The 15851-nt window shown below is 45.8% G+C and overlaps 2 protein-coding genes across 3 annotated transcripts; both read right to left on the minus strand.

Annotated features, from left to right (window-relative positions):
- Positions 1 to 1490: 1490 nt before the first annotated feature.
- On the minus strand, positions 1491 to 4977 carry CIART (circadian associated repressor of transcription). 2 transcript variants are annotated; one of them, XM_010803085.4, is made up of 6 exons: positions 4916 to 4977; positions 3920 to 4091; positions 3682 to 3757; positions 3373 to 3451; positions 3160 to 3271; positions 1491 to 2146 (listed from the first exon to the last, which is right to left on the minus strand). In XM_010803085.4, exons 2-6 carry the CDS (start codon positions 4019 to 4021, stop codon positions 1622 to 1624), a joined length of 894 nt encoding a protein of 297 aa, XP_010801387.1. In that variant the 5' UTR covers positions 4022 to 4091; positions 4916 to 4977; the 3' UTR covers positions 1491 to 1621. The 2 variants fall into 2 exon arrangements, with proteins under 2 accessions (XP_010801387.1, XP_010801386.1); XM_010803084.4 differs by having other exon boundaries at positions 3920 to 4345.
- A 2357-nt stretch (positions 4978 to 7334) lies between these two features.
- On the minus strand, positions 7335 to 14199 carry C3H1orf54 (chromosome 3 C1orf54 homolog). The gene is made up of 6 exons (NM_001076346.1): positions 14133 to 14199; positions 12839 to 12922; positions 12166 to 12224; positions 11642 to 11749; positions 8024 to 8125; positions 7335 to 7403 (listed from the first exon to the last, which is right to left on the minus strand). Exons 1-5 carry the CDS (start codon positions 14176 to 14178, stop codon positions 8027 to 8029), a joined length of 396 nt encoding a protein of 131 aa, NP_001069814.1. The 5' UTR covers positions 14179 to 14199; the 3' UTR covers positions 7335 to 7403; positions 8024 to 8026.
- Positions 14200 to 15851: the final 1652 nt, after the last annotated feature.

Here is a 15851-nt window from a genome sequence, read left to right on the forward strand (position 1 = left end):
AAGTTGTTGCCAGATAGGTAAGAGGAGAATTAGGATAGTGTGCTGACATGGGATCCAAGGGAGAAGAGCACTCTGAGAGCACTGAGTACCTAGCCTTTGTAAAGCCCCTGGATTTAGCTATTGATTGGGTGGAAGCTACTTTATGATACTCAAATTCTGTAAGATCATTAGTGACTAAGAGGGTGCGGTGGAGGCTAGGCTGTAAGATTTAAGGATTATGTGATAGGAAGGAGTCAGAAAGAGTATGATTAGACTACTCTGTCAAGGATTAAAGAATAAAGAAAAGGGACTTCCCCTTAGCCACTGGTGGTCCAGTGGCTAAGAATCCACCTTTCAATGCAGGGGCCACAGATTCGATCCCTGGTTGGGGAACAAAGATCCCACAGGCTGCGGGGCAACTAAGCCTACGCAATGAAGATCCCAGGTGCCACAAATAAGACCTGGTGCAGCTAAATAAATACATACATAAATAAAAAGAATTAGAGAAAAAAGACGGGAAAGAGGGCAAGTAGAGTCAAGAGATATTTTCACGAAGAGGGTACCTGATCATACTTGCAGGAGGGAAGAAAGCATAAACAAATCAATAACAATCGGAAGTTGCAAAGTAAAGAAGGGACAAGTGATTCAGCAGAAATTCCAGAGGTGAAAGGTAATCAAAAGCACAACTGGAGCAGTTTGCCTTAGAAGAGAGAGCATGTTGTCTGAAATAAAAGGAGACAATAATCTACTGAGAACAGAGTTGAGAAACAGGTGAAAGATGTACAATTAGCTATGGGAAATATGCTACGCAGCCAATATGCAATATAAGTAAAATGACAAGGTAGCCTGATACATCGCTAAGGCTGGGAGAGGACATGGTTGTGATGGAAACTGGGATAGATCAGAAAGAACAATACATGGAGAAGAGCAGAGGTAAGTAAATTCACAGACTTCACTTTTGTGGTCTGATGACACTGGGTAACATACATTTAGCAGCTGAAGCTTTTGAATAATGATTAGGCCCAGCATCTGAGAGGACTCACCATTCTGACAGTTCTAAGGCATCCCTTCCTCTTCAAAACTAGCAACCACGGTGGCTGTTCTGGCTTTGGTGTCCCTTTCCTGACAGCAGTACATTACATTATGCATTTATCCACAAGAATCAACAGCTCCCAGTGAAGCAAAGAGCTACCCCTGAGTGGTAGAACCTGCTAGTCTGGACCAGCTGGAAGGTTACAAGCATGAGACACACAAAGGGAAAGGTACTAGTCTCTGAGCCTGAATGAAAAAACAGACCCAGCTTTGAACCCCTAACTGTCCCAAAGGTGTTTCCTAGGAACTTAGCAGCAGAGAGTCCCTTTTCCTCTCCCGCAGGACATAATATTGTCCCATCCAGACCTCTAATTTGGTGGAGCTTGGGTTCACAAACATTTCCCTCCCCTTTCTTTTCTGCAGGTCAGAGGAAAAAAGGTTGAGGCAAAAGGTTTCAATTTCCCCCAGTGAGTAAACTCTTTAGGTATAAAATGTATTTAATCATAAAGGATTTCTCTTTCTTCAACACAAATGCACACATTAAAAGTAAAAAAAAAGAGAGAGAGACATATATTTACACAAATTAGAAACTACAGTCTCAGGTCCTGGATTAGGGGTCGAGAGGATGGACAGCAGGAGCAACTGCAGGATGGCCTCTCATCTGTTCCAGGTGTCCTGTGGTCCTCTCTCTGGTCGAGGCAGGTAGACCAAGAGGGGAAAGGGCACAGCTACAGTTTGATGGCAGAGTTACTGGAAAATTGTAATAATGAGACCCCTCTGCAGATAGTTTCTGATGATTACCAGGGATGACAGGAGATGCTGTCGTAGATGGAACTGGAGTGATTGGGGCTGAGTGAGTCAAGGGCTGTACTCCATGCTGGAGGAAAAGGATGACACCAATGCTGGTTCCAGTGCCTAAAGGACCATGGCTAAAGGAGATGGTACCTGGGGAACTGAGAGGGGGATTGCAAATTGGAGTAGTGTGGATCCAAGTGAGGTTCATAGCTGGCCATTCGGTGAGGTGCCAAGGCTGCTTTGGTTTTAATACTAGCTGTCCTAGCTGTGTCTGGTCCATCTTTTCCATGGAAGGTGCAGGAGAGGAAGCAGCTGGATAACTGTGGTGGCTTGGAAAATACTAGGGAGAGGGAAGAAAAGAGAAAAAATTATGTGAGAAAGCTTTCAGATTACTTCCACCTGGATGCTTAAATCTTGGTTTCCTTGGGAACTCTGTAATGCTAACATACCTTGCTTTATGCAATAGATAATTTCCTGCCAGACCATGATTAAGTAAAAGTTTTAGTAACCAAATTTTTGAAGCCCTACTATATATACCACATACTATATAGCACTGGCTATTCAGACATTTAAGGGCTTCCCTGGTGGCTCAGTGGTAGAGAATCCGCCTGCCAATGCAGGAGATGCAGGTTTGATCCCTGGGTTGGGAAGATGCCCTGGAGAAGGAAATGGCAACCGACTCTAGTATTCTTGGCTGGGAAACCCATGGACAGAGGAGCTTGGCCGGCTACAGTCCGGACATGACTTAGCAACTAAACAACAATTCAGATGTATACAAAATAAAACTAACAGTCTCACAAATTTCCACTCTTTATAAACAAATTCATTTTAGAACGTCTTTCTAAAGTTTTTAATTGGAATCATCATTTTCCAATTTTTGTATTTTAAGTTCTAATTTTCTGTGTTGAGTTCCTTAAGAACTGCGATCATTCCTCAATACCCATGCTTCCAGAGGGATACAAGGATCCTTCGGTAGGAGTAAAAAGGAGAGGAAAAGCAGCTTAGAAGCAGCAGAGGAGAAAAGATTTTCATAGACAAGCTGTGGAATCTTTCTGCATGATTCATTTGGCCAGGTAAAAAGTCTTCTGTTATCTATACAGAAAGCAGATAAGCTACAAGACACGGTATGGGGTTAAACTCCATAGAGTTCTTAGAAATGACCCAAACAAAATAGAGCCAAAAAACATCTAGAAATCAGACTATGAAGGAATCTAGGCATTCTCTTCCTTGAAAAGAAACTTATTGAAAAGATGAAAAGACCCAGAAGAAAATGGGAGCGGGAGCCCCTTTCTGTATGTACACGTCATTTCTTTGGTTATTTCCCCAACTTTTCCTCCGATAATAAGTTCTCACCTTGGTCAGCTGGTTCCTGCTACTACCCAATGATGATTTCTGAGCAGCTATATGAGGAAACCAAGTCTTTAACATTCCTTCCACCTGTAACAGAGTTCCTAGATAACGTTCTCTGTGAGGGAAAGTTAAAAAAAAGGCCATTAGGTGTGAAAAAAGCCACAGAACAGGATTGGAAATAGCACTTTATGAAGAAGAGAAAAGAAGGGGACTTACCCCATCTGTGGCTTCTTCAAAACTCCTAAGATACGCTGGATCCTGTCCATTGCCACACTCTGCTGGAAAGTGCTCAATCCTGGGGTTAGGAGAGAGAAGATGAGATCAAGGATTGAGATTCAAGAATTTAGTGAGCGCAAGGAAAGACAGAAGGGAGTTAAAATCGATTCACCTAAGTAAATTGTCACAGGAGCAAACCGGAATCATCTAGGCCCCAAAGATTTATGAGAAATACACATTTAAAACACATGTGGAGACAGAGACAGATATGAGCCTACCTCAAATGAATGCAACTAATCAGATAATTACCTCTCTCAAATCGACCCATCTTCAGCCCCTTCAGTAGGTCTGTGAGAGGGGGTATGAATCCTTGGAGCTCTTTACACTGTAGGAAAATAGGACAAATGGTATGAGAAGACCAAGAATTGCCCACACCAGTACTTATTTTTCCATCCCTGGGAGCCAATACTCTCCTTGTGGGGTCCTTATCAACCAAATGAATACTAAGCCACTCTGGTCCCATCTCCTTTTCCCAGCTTTCTCTTACCTTCTGAGCAAAGAGCAGGTCTCCTTCTGTGGTACAACCCTGGATGTTTATACAGGTCTCCAGTTCACCATCTCTTGATCTTTTGATCCCAGATCCTGACATAGAAGAAGCCAAGCCCCGCTGTTCCGAGTGAGATGCTACATGTTGGTTACTGGAAACCTTGGGTCGTTGCCTGCAGCGGATAGGACCAGGGCTGGGCCGAGAACCTTCCTTCTGCCCAACAGAGTCTGGCTTGGGGCCAGGAGCCCACTTGTCCTCCCCCTCACTATCGGAGGGGGAGCCAAAGTCACTGTTCACTGGGGAGGTGGAAAAAGAGGACGAAAGAGAGTAGGAAGAATAGGAAGAAACGCTAGATGGAGAATCCATAGGTTCAGAAGCAGGGTCTGGAGAGCAGCTCCCGGAGTACCCAAAGATCGGGACCTGCAACTGAAGAGCAAAGCGAGGGAGTCTGAAACCAGAATCTGAGGATTGGGAAATGGACTGAGAGAGTAGGGTGTACTGTATACGATAATAACATCTCTTCTCTCCCTTCCCAATATTTATCCTGTCTCGGGCACAATAGAAAAAGTCATCTTCCCTACCTCCCCCTCTCCACTAAGAACCTGGATTGCCTTTGTGCCCTCTGCGGAGCAGCTCTTAGCCTGACACAGGCTGTTCTTTCTTCCCTCAGTTCAGAGTAAATGACATGATATGACCCCTTTCTCCGGTTCGCTTTTCTGGTCTCATCCTGACCCCGTAGCGAGCCTCTCTACCTGAGCTCACACCACCAGCAAGCCGGAAATCTGCTGCACTTGAACCCACCTAGGGACCCTGTAGGAAACTCCCGCCTCTTCCCAACCTTTCTGATCGCCATCCCTGCGCCGGACCACTTCCAGTCGCACCTGCCACGTGATGCGAATCCTTGCAATACCAATATCTGCAACGAGTCCCTAAGCCCACTCCCACCGGGTCTGATCCTCCCGCGCGGATCGCTCCCTGGCGTCAGAGTCTCCTCACCTGTGTCAGTTGGTTCAGTTCAGGCTGTGTGCAGCTCCTACTCAGACTCTCGAGTCTCTGCTACCCACCTCCGGCTCCCTCCCACTGGGTCCCGCCCCTTCCCCCTCCAGGACACGTGCAGCTCCGCACGTGCCTTCCCCCTGCTTACACAGACCTCGCACCCTCATTGGTTGTGTAGCCGGTGACACGTGACTCTCGTTATTGACGTTCACATCCCATTTGCTACAGCTTACAGGGGTTCGGCCAATAAAGCGGCTCTCAGGGGACGATTGGTTGGATGGTAAGTATTCTGTGCTCCGCCCCTACATGCGGCTAGCAAGGAGGACCCGGTGATGAGAAAAGGAGGAGGATGGAAAAAGAGTGGAAAAGAAGGGAGGGGAGAAAAAGGGCGGAGCCCGTGGCCTTAAATAGGATGGTGGTGTGCTGCAGCCGCGCGGCTGGAGTGTGCAGACTAGTAGTGTGATCTGAGATGTGAGCCTTGCCGTGTGGGACTCTTGGTTCTTCCTTGGTAACCGACCCCTGTCCCCGCTTTTTCAGCGCCTCCGCTTACAAGTGCAGCACGTGGAACCCGTCAGCGACTTGCGTCTGCAACGTGTGTGAGAACATGGACGTGTGCCACTGTGTATCCTCCTCCTCCCCCCTCCCCCCTCCGCTCTCCGTGGCCCAGCCCTCGTGACTCCCCGGTCTCTGTTTCACTCTCCCCTCCTCCTCCTTATCCTACAAGTTGGGTGCCTCCTGCCCTGTTGGGTGAGGAGGGTGGGGACTTCTGCCGAGAACACCGCGTCCTCTCCCCGGCTCCCACTGGGGCGGCTCCTCCAGCCCTTTCCTTATATAACCCGCCACGCACGTTACCAGCTCAGATGCCAGCCCGCCATCAATCTAGAGGTCAAAGCCCAGTCGGGTTGTTCCTGACTTCTACCCGGGTTCCTCAGGCCCTGTGCCCTTAATTCTATTTTACTTAGCACAAGGAATGGGGAGGCGGGTAGGTCTCTGATTTCCTAGATTATGCCTTTGTTCAGCTTTAGTTTCTTCATTGGTCCTCTAGAGAAGATTTGAAGAAGGGAGGGTGGCAAAGTCTGGAGTTTACTATTCACTGCCCCTTGCAGGTTTTTTTTTTTTTCTTTGCTGCACCACCGGGAGGCTTGCAGGATCTCAGTTCCCCAACCAGGGGCTGAACCCGGGCAACAGCAGTGAAAGCTCGGGAGTTCTAACCACTAAGCAACCAGGGAACGCCCCTTGCAGTATTGAGAGCACTGTGGAGAGAAGGGGACGGGGACTCAGGGACTGTGGGCTGATTAAAGCTGTAACATTGAAGAGACCACAAGGGGGCAGCCTAGTTCTGATTAGGGTCGCAAGGATAAAGGGGGGAAAAAAAAATTTAAAGTTTGTCCTTGCATGCCCTAATTACTAACTGAAAAAGGTACATATTTAGAGGCGGAGGGCAGGGGGTAGGGGTGGGGAAAGTAAGTAGAAAAGGGTGTGAATTTTTAAAATCTGTTCTAAGTAGCTTTTGATGGTTTATGTTTAACAGCAGTGCTTATTTTATGAAAAGGATAAAAGGGTTCTACTTCAACTTTCTCCAAGCATATTGTTTCAATCCTGTATATGATAAGGTAAAACGGTAGAATTAGAGGGAATTATAGGCTGTGAATAAACCTGTTTGTGGGTGCTTTTCTCTGTTCTTCCCAAAATTTAAGTTCCACCCCCCTCCCCAAGGTCATAATAATTCCCTCTTAAGTCTACTGTCACCTAACTCCGCAGATGGTGACTGCAGCCATGAAATTAAAAGGCACTTACTCCTTGGAAGAAAGTTATGACCAACCTAGACAGCATATTGAAAAGCAGAGACATTACTTTGCCAACAAAGGTCCGTCTAGTCAAGGCTATGGTTTTTCCCGTGGTCATGTATGGATGTGAGAGTTGGACTGTGAAGAAAGCTGAGCACCGAAGAATTGATGCTTTTGAACTGTGGTGTTGGAGAAGACTCTTGAGAGTCCCTTGGACTGCAAGGAGATCCAACCAGTCCATCCTAAAGGAGACCAGTCCTGGGTGTTCACTGGAAGGAATGATGCTAAAGCTGAAACTCCAGTACTTTGGCCACCTCATGCGAAGAGTTGACTCACTGGAAAAGACCCTGATGCTGGGAGGGATTGGGGGCAGGAGGAGAAGGGGACGACAGAGGATGAGGTCGCTGGATGGCATCACTGACTCGATGGACAAGAGTTTGAGTGAACTCCAGGAGTTGGTGATGGACAGGGAGGCCTGGAGTGCTGTGATTCATGGGGTCGCAAAGAGTCCGACGTGAATGAGCGGCTGAACTGAGCTCCATCTCTAATCCATCCTTCCCACATATCCTGGTGCTCTCTTCAGTGTTGTAGCTTTAGAACTGGCCCTCATAAAGGAGTAGAGAGTAACCAGATTACTTCATTTATTTATTTAATCTTCTACTCTCCTCTTCCCAAATCCCCATCAACGAGTCTTCCTTCTCCTAAAAAAAAAAAATCGGGAGAGGAGGCGGTTTGTGGAAAATCAGGGTCAGGGGACTCAGGAAACCTTCCAGGATCTCCCACCTCTATGGAAACTGCCCGGATTTTATATTTTGAGCTAGATTTCCTCATGACATCTATTAGATGTGTCTCCCTCCTTCATTCCTTCCTTCTGCTAAACTTCTTCATGCCTCTTATTGTGGTTACCAACTTAAATTCCTTCCTTTCCTGCCCCTGCTTCTGAACTTCAGCCTCTCAACTCTGTCACGTTGCAGGGCCCCTCTCATTTTGCCCTCTGGCACCTGCAGAACCTTAAACCAGTCCAGGCCGAAACCAGCTCTGATTCCTCAAGGCAGACTGGAAACCTGGAGAAGTTTCTTGTCCCTTCTACCTGCTTCTGCTGTAGGAGGTCCTGAAATCATCCCAGTTCAGAAAAAGTAATGACTCTTATTACAAAGGCCTTTGCCTTAACATCTCCTAAACCTCCTTAAAGTTAGATAAGCTTTTTCTAAATGTGATCCCTCTTCCTTTAAGCAGCTGAGAATTGACCAGGCTGGGAACACTAGCTGGAGATACTGGTAAAACTTCAAAACTCCCCCAAGGCCAGTGGCTGCACTCTTACCTTTTACAGGAAATACATCACCCCCTGAATGAGGGCCCAGGACAGGAGGAGTGGACCAGGACTCTGCAGACCGGATACAGCGTCATTCAGATCTGGACTCTGCTAAAATACAGACATCCCCTCATAGGAGGCTAGTATCATCCTTCCCACCACCCAGTTCCCACTCTGGAAAGATAACCATGTCTTTATGCCAACCTCTGTCTTCTTTCCTCTGAGCTTAGAGAAAGATCCAGCCCTCCTCCCCATCACTATAAGAAGTCCTTTCCCCTGTGCCTTTCAGTCATTCCTGACCATACTAGGGAGGCCTGACTCAATTCAGTGACATGTTTTTTGTTTCTTAACCTATGTACATGACTGTGCTAGTCACCGTGCTAGGTGCCGTATTAGTCACTCAGTAGTGTCCGACTATGCAACCCCATCGACTACAGCCCACCAAGCTCCTCTGTTCATGGAATTTTCAAGAATAATGGAGTGGATAATCATTCCCTTCTCCATGGGATCTTCCTGACCCAGGGGTTGAACCTGGGTCTCCTGCATTGCAGGCAGATTCTTTACTGTCTGAGGCACCAGGTTCAGGCACAGGTGCCATGTGTGCTAAGTCACTTCAGTTGGGTCTCTAAGACCATATGAACTGTAGCCCACCAGGCTCTTCTGTCCATGGGATTTTGCAGGCAAGAATATTGGAATGGGTTGCTGTGCCCTTCTGCAGGGGATCTTCCTGTCCCAGGGATCGAGCCTGGGTCTCCTGTGGCTCTTGCTTTGCAGGCAGATTCTTCACTGCTGAGCCACTGGGGAAGCCCACATAGGGGGATAATATGATTAAGACATTGGTCCTACCCTCACAGTTTACAATCTAAAGGGAGCCTGCTGCTGCCAAGTCGCTTCAGTTGTGTCCGACTCTGTGCGACCCCATAGACAGCAGCCCACCAGGCTCCCCCATCCCTGGGATTCTCCAGGCAAGAATACTGGAGTGGGTTGCCATTTCCTTCTCCAATGCATGCATGCATGCATGCTAAGTTGCTTCAGTCGTGTCCGACTCTGTGCGACCCCATAGATGGCAGCCCACCAGGCTCCTCTGTCCACAGGATTCTTCAGGCAAGAATACTGGAGTGGGTTGCCGTTTCCTTCTCCAAAAGGGAGCCTACTATATACTTTAAAATATTTATCTGTCCTTGTCAGTCATCAGCTTTCCATTCCTACCGATTCCTCCCATCTATGTACAACTGTATTCAGACTGCATTGGTTCTGTGGCCCTTTCTAGTTGTTGCTCCTCTCTTTCTCTCTTTGGCCACACCTCATGGCATGGGGGATCTTAGTTCCCCAGCCTGGATTGAACCCATACCCCTGCATTGGAAGCATAGAGTCTTAGCTGTTGGACTTTCAAGGAAGTCATCTGTTTCTTTTTTCATTACCAGATTTCTCAGCTAGTTGGTCTATCCTCTCCCTCCACTTCCTCACAATATATTTCCTCTCTAATGCCACAGAAAGTAGCTTTTGGTACAACCACTCAATTGAAACTGCTTTCTCTGTGGTTATCGATGACCTCCTTCTTGACTTATTGGTAGCTTTTGACTGACTATATTAAACTTTCTCTTCTAGACTCGATAATACAAATCTGGCTATCTACCTACCTCTCCAATCAATTTGTTTCCTTTTCCTTGGTTGATTCCTCTCCTACTAACTAAAGGCACAGTCATTGGCCTTTCCGTATTCTGTAAATACTGGATCTACTGAGCTTGTCTGCATTCATAACTTTGCACTTAGAGCTGGAGCATAGGCAGCAGCATAGGCTGTGACCATAAATTCAACTTGGCCAATACCAAATTTATAACTCCCCCCTAAATTACTCTGATCACTGTGATCTCTGATCACAGTTCCCATTTCAGTCAACCATTTTCTGAGATGCCCATATTTAAAACTTAAAGTTATTTTTAAAACTCAAGTTATTTTGCTGCTGCTGCTGCTAAGTCGCTTCAGTCATGTCCGACTCTGTGCGACCCCATAGACAGCAGCCCACCAGGCTCCCCCATCCCTGGGATTCTCCAGGCAAGAATACTGGAGTGGGTTGCCATTTCCTTCTCCCTTATTTATTGCCCATATGAAATTATCATTGAAGCAAGGCATTTTCTTCAAAGTGTTTATTTTTCTTTGCTCCATTAAAAATGCCACTTCTGGGGTTTTCCTGATGGCTCAGTGGCAAAGAATCCACCTGTCAATGCAGGAGACATGGGTTCGATACCTGATCCGGGAAGATCCCACATGCCTTGGAGCAACTAAGCCTGTGGGCCACAACAATTGAGCCTGTGTTCAGGAGCCCAGGAGCTGCAACTACTGAAGCCTGCTTGCCCTAGAGCCTGTGCTCCGCAACAAGGGAAGCCACTGCAAGGAGAAGCCCTGAAGACTCAGCACAGCCAAGAATAAACAAACAAACAAACAAAATGCCACTTCCCTTATCCAGACCTTTAATGGATGCAAATCTCATTAATTTCTCTCCAGTCCATTGAATCCTTCATACGACCAGATAAATCATTTTTCAAAAATACCACTTTCATGGTGCATTTAGCACTTGGGAGAACATACTAGGCCCCCTATTGTTTATAAGTCTGAAATTTACCTTGACACTTCAGACTCTGTAATTTGGCCCTGTGTTCCCATATGTGAAATTACCAAGCAAATACATGTATCCTTGAACATTTTATTTGTTAATTTCCTATTGTTCCTTTTCATATACCATCTCCTTCAGTCATACCTCAACCACTAAATATACCCTTCTTGTTCCATCCTCCTTGTCTGTGCAGCTCTTTCACTCTTGGAAGAACTATTCTTCTTCCGAATTGCTTTCAACCTTTTATAACTTACTGCCAATCAAAAGCTCACCTATTCTTCAAAGAAGTATCTCAAGCACAGTCATCTTCTGAGAGTCTTCCAGACAACTTCAACCTGTACTAATCTCTCTCCTTCCACCGCCTAAAGCAATTGTTTGTTGTATGCTGTCAAATTTGTATGCAATTTAACACTGTTAAAAACCTTTCCATTTTGTTCCAAATGTTTCATAAAGTTTTATGAATACTTTGAGGACCATAACATCATAGATTTATTTTTCATTAGCAGCAACATCCTTAGCAGCTTTACACATAGGTTACAAAAACATGGTGGCCAAGTGGTAAAGAATCTGACTGCCAGTGCAGGAGACACAAAAGACAGAGGTTCAGTCCCTGGGTGGGGAAGATCCCTGGAGAAGAAAATGGCAACCCACTCCAGTATTTCTTGCCTGGAAAATTCCATGGACAGAGGAGCCTGGTGGGCTACAGACCACAAAACCTCAAAGAGTTGGACATGACAGAGCACTAGACTCTGTATTTGTATATAAACACATTAAACACTATTCAACTGAAATTTAACTGCACCAACTCTTCCCTGTGTTCTGTATACAAGGTTAGTATTAAATCTCCGTGAAAGAAATGATGGCCAATCTGAGATGAACACGTGCATTGTAGTACTAGTTATTTGGTTCCCCCATCCACCAAAGCTTCCCTCTGCTCCACGTCACCAGTCTGGGGATCCATCCAGGGTAAGGGATGTCTGTCTCCCTCCCCCCCTTATCCCCAATCCACTCACTGGTTCCATTGTCACTGGTTTCTCTATTACAGGCTTCTGATGGTCAGCGCGGTCTGTTTCGTAACTAATGGTAGTCTCTGATGCTTCCACCTTCTCATCCAACCTGTTCTGCCCTCCGTAGGATTAGGAAACAGAGTTATCATTGCCTCCGTTCAACATCCTCATAGATTCTCTATTTAGATTTCTTTTTTACTTCACCACCTCTTCTTCCCTCCAACCCCTCATCCAAGACTTACACTCAGGGATTTTTCCTACTTCATGTTTGCATGGATTATGTACCCACCCCATTCACCAACTCCCTTGACTCGAGGACTGTTCCTCCCTTTCAGTGTCTTAGCAAACCTACTGCATTCTGGCTTCATTCCCAGCTGTGGTTAACATATTTGTTTCAGATTCACTACCTAGTTTCGCTTCACCTAACTAGTTTTTATTCCTGTTCATTATTCACATTTCAACAATGTCTAGTTTCTTTTTAACTGCTACCTATCCTGATCCTCCTAGAGGATCATGTAGATGTCACTCACCACTGTGTTCTCTGACTCAAACATAGAGTAATCAACAGTGAAGTTCACACCAAACTCATCTGGGAAGGAGAAAAAAAATTAGTTACAAATCAGAAAGGTAGCACTAGATCCAGAAAAGAGAAGAGGAAGAAATACTTCAGTTTGCTCAAGTTATAAAATTAACCGGTATAATATAATTCCACAAACTTTAAGGGCTTCCCAGATGACAGAGTGGTAAAGAATCCGCCTGCCAATGCAGGGGATGCAGAGATTTGGGTTGATCCCTGGGACAGGAGGATACCCTGGCGTAGGATATGACAACCAGGTCTAGTATTCTTGCCTGGAAAATTCCATGGACAGAGGAGCCTGATCGGCTAAAGTCCATGGGGTCGCAAAGAGTCGGACAGGACTGAGCGACTAAGCAGATGCACACAACAAACTCTAATGTTAAAAATGTTTGTGAATGTGTATGCATTTATATTTTCAACCTGATATCTAAAATCATGCACAGATTTGTTTCTAAAGGATCACCAGTCTGAGAAATAACATCATGAGTTTGATGGCTTTTGCTCAGGGCCAAATTTCTCTCTGATCTAGTTATGCCATTGCAAAAGGAAAAGTCAGAGTCTCTGAACTGAGTAGCTCCCAAACCTCTCTCCAGCCTGTGAAGGATCAGAACCTTATATGTACTCACCATAGCTGGGGGTGATTGTGTAATAATAGATCACCTGATAATATTCATCCTCTTCCAGTTCTTCTCCATCCTCATATTCTTGTCCTAGGACAAGGACTAGAGGTCAAGAGGCATCTGGAAAGCCTTAGCAACACAGACACCAGACGCTGACCTCAGCTCTGTCAGTATTCTTTGTCTCTGCATCCCCTCTTTTATCTCCCTGCCTCTGTATCTCTAAACTCTTCTCAGTCTTCCGGGCTCCTTAATGCTGACAAGGCCTGTTACTCTGTGCCCTTTCAACCCGGGAATCCCCAGAACTGAAAATGGGTCCCTTCACATACTGGAACCCAAACGAAGCCTTAAAAACGTAGGAAGCAGGGAGACACCAGAAATTAAGACCTCCAAATCTACTTCTCAGTATTATGCTCCAGACCTACTGTATTTGTGAGCGATCTCCTCTTAGCAGTATTCCTCACAATTAACTAATACACACGGCCTTAGGCTTTTGGACTTGGGCGTTGGTTCTCCTTTCAATGCTAACTTCCAGGATATCTCTGAACAACACAGTTAACACCCGCTTTCTTCGAATGAGTCAGACGGACTAAATGAACCATCTGCCTTAGTTTTTCTTCCTTCCCAGGATTAAAAATATGTGGCTTTGACAGGACTGGGTCAGGAATTCTAGGCCTCCTGCTAATCTTTTCTAAACTCCTTGAATTCGCTCTCTTAACCCCAAGCAGTGACACAACAGTCTGGAGGAAAAGGAAACAATGAGAGCACCTGGAAGACTGGGAACAAAGCAGGGAAGAAGCCAAGCTACTTCTGGGACCCTGTCACTGAAGGCAGCCCGTACTCAGTATTCTAAAGGTCAGCCCTCCTGGGTCTTTACTAATACAAGGCTTTTTCTCCAGCTCTCTGGCAAAGAAGATACCCTGGCTTCCCTCGATAGTTTCAGACTGCTCCACCTTCAAGGAGTCCGCCTCAGTCCACTCTCACTTTAGTCCTTCTCATCTCACTGAAGTCTGTGATGATGGCGAGCTGAGTTCACTCTTGTTAGAACCTCCCCATGTCTGGGGCTCCATCCGCACCAGCTGTCTCTTCTTTGACAGGACTCTGCTCTCCTCCCCGTTTCCTGTCTCTAATTTCCAGGTCCTCCCTCTGCCCCTGACATCTAACTCCGATGGAAGAGTGTTATCCCTCCTTACTGAACTGCACCTCCTGCCCTCTCATTTGCTTTTCTCCCACCATTTATGGTTTCTCCCCATTTATGGTTAGAAGACCTGGCTCAAAAGCCCAGGGAGAGATATGAACTTACCCAGGATGAGTGGCACAGCAAGAATGGCTACAAAGAGGACATCCATTCTGGATTCTGCTCTAGCTCCTTGTAAAAAGGAAATTGCAGCGTTTCCCACCAAACTTACCCCGCCTTCTGCCCTCCCCCAAAGCAGCGAAGGAGCTGCAGCAACTCTTCTCCCACGGGGGGAATTCCCGCCCACTTGCTGCCTGGCTAGGCCATCAGCTACTACCGGTACAGTTCTCAGTCACAGCGGCCCAGATTAGAGAGACAGAGTGAATTTTGACGGGAACATGTTCACTGAGACTCCCTGGCCCTAGACCAGATCCAATCAGGCCACCTGCTGCCACTTTCTGAAAAACAAAACACACAAACCAACCAACAACAAAAAACCCAGCTTACCTTGAAATTTCCCCTCTCCCCTACTTTCCTTCCTTATTCCCAGTCCTCACAAAAAGCTCACTCTCCCTCTCACTGTCCCTGACTATCCTCTCCAGAACTGCCCTTCTTTCTGAGGCTTCATCACAGTCTCTTTCTTCACAGTCAAAATATTCTGCGGAAGGAATAAGCATTTTTTCTAGAGTGAGAACAATTCCCTATCCCTGCTTATCTCAGACTACGAAGTATGGGAGCAGTGTCAACATCACCATCCGACTCTACAAGCACCTGCTGCATCGATTCTGATTTAAAAAAAAAAAAAAAACAACTTTCAGTCAAGACTAGTTCCTTCCTCTCTGCTAAGTACTGACCTCAACTCACCCCTTTCTCAAGTTTCTGCACACAGGATGGGAGAAGGGAGGAAGCAGGTACTCTTTCCCTGAGGTATATGCCACACCTCTTCTCCCCTTTCAGTCATTTGGTGTGTTCCCTTCCTCCTAGCCTACAGGGGTGGAGTTCATCTTATTCTTCTCTCTGCTTTTATAGTTCCTATTTTCATTCCATTCAGTGTAGAAACATTTAGTGACAAATTGCTGGGCACAGTGTGCTAGGCCTAGTCTGACAGGCAATTCAGGGTTCAGAGGCAAGGAAATAAAGAATTTTTTTTAAGGGAGTTAATAAACATCTATTCAACATCTACTATGAGCTAGGCACTATGCAAGTCTCCGTGGAAACACTAATGAACAAGATAGGTTTGGCGCCTGTTCCTAAGTCAGAAGATGCTGTGATAACAGCTCAGAGGAGAAATGATGTCTTATCCGCATCTCTTCTGGATTGCTATGCTCAGAAGCAAGACAATATAGAGTCTTGAGTACCAACCAGGATGCTCCCACCCTCTCAACCTTATTGGGGGCAGATTTGCATGGTTTGTTCTCATATAATTCTATATAATCTACTCCTTTGGCTCCTTTCCAGAATTTTCTAGAAAAAAATGTAAAACTCTTATGTGGATATACATCTATGCATTGCCATAAATCATTTCCAGAAAGAAAGGAAGGCTGGCTCTCTTTGAACAATTTTTATAGTATTTTGGGGGTACTTTGATAACTTTCTCAAAAGCAATGTTCTAGTTTCCCTCATCTTCCCATCCTGGCACTCTTTTGCCAAAACATCCTCTCTAAGGACTAACCCTGCTATGAAGTTACAGTACCCTCTTACATTTTAACTTTCTTTCTCTCTAAAAGGCATCCCTTCTGCCTTCCCTTCCCCCAGTCTGAGGAAAAGACACCACTGATGTTCATTTTCAGAAAATAAATAGAGGAAGTATGACATAAAAGGAACTGAGTAACTTTGGTGGTGTTG

Source organism: Bos taurus, chromosome 3 (assembly GCF_002263795.3).
Source record: "Bos taurus isolate L1 Dominette 01449 registration number 42190680 breed Hereford chromosome 3, ARS-UCD2.0, whole genome shotgun sequence".
Lineage (NCBI taxonomy): Eukaryota > Metazoa > Chordata > Mammalia > Artiodactyla > Bovidae > Bos > Bos taurus.

Bases quoted from the DNA above. Each gene is read 5' to 3' on its own strand.
- CIART (XM_010803084.4), bottom strand. From the start codon at position 4,285: ATGGATTCTCCATCTAGCGTTTCTTCCTATTCTTCCTACTCTCTTTCG. The intron at 3,272-3,372 runs GTAAGTCCCCTT...TTTCCCTCACAG, and splicing joins TTGAAGAAGCCACAGATGGG to AGAACGTTATCTAGGAACTC. The intron at 2,147-3,159 runs GTGAGAACTTAT...CCCTCTCCCTAG, and splicing joins GCAGGAACCAGCTGACCAAG to TATTTTCCAAGCCACCACAG.
- C3H1orf54 (NM_001076346.1), bottom strand. From the start codon at position 14,178: ATGGATGTCCTCTTTGTAGCCATTCTTGCTGTGCCACTCATCCTGG. The intron at 12,225-12,838 runs GTGAGTACATAT...TCTCCTTCCCAG, and splicing joins CACAATCACCCCCAGCTATG to ATGAGTTTGGTGTGAACTTC. The intron at 11,750-12,165 runs GTGAGTGACATC...TACGGAGGGCAG, and splicing joins TTGAGTCAGAGAACACAGTG to AACAGGTTGGATGAGAAGGT.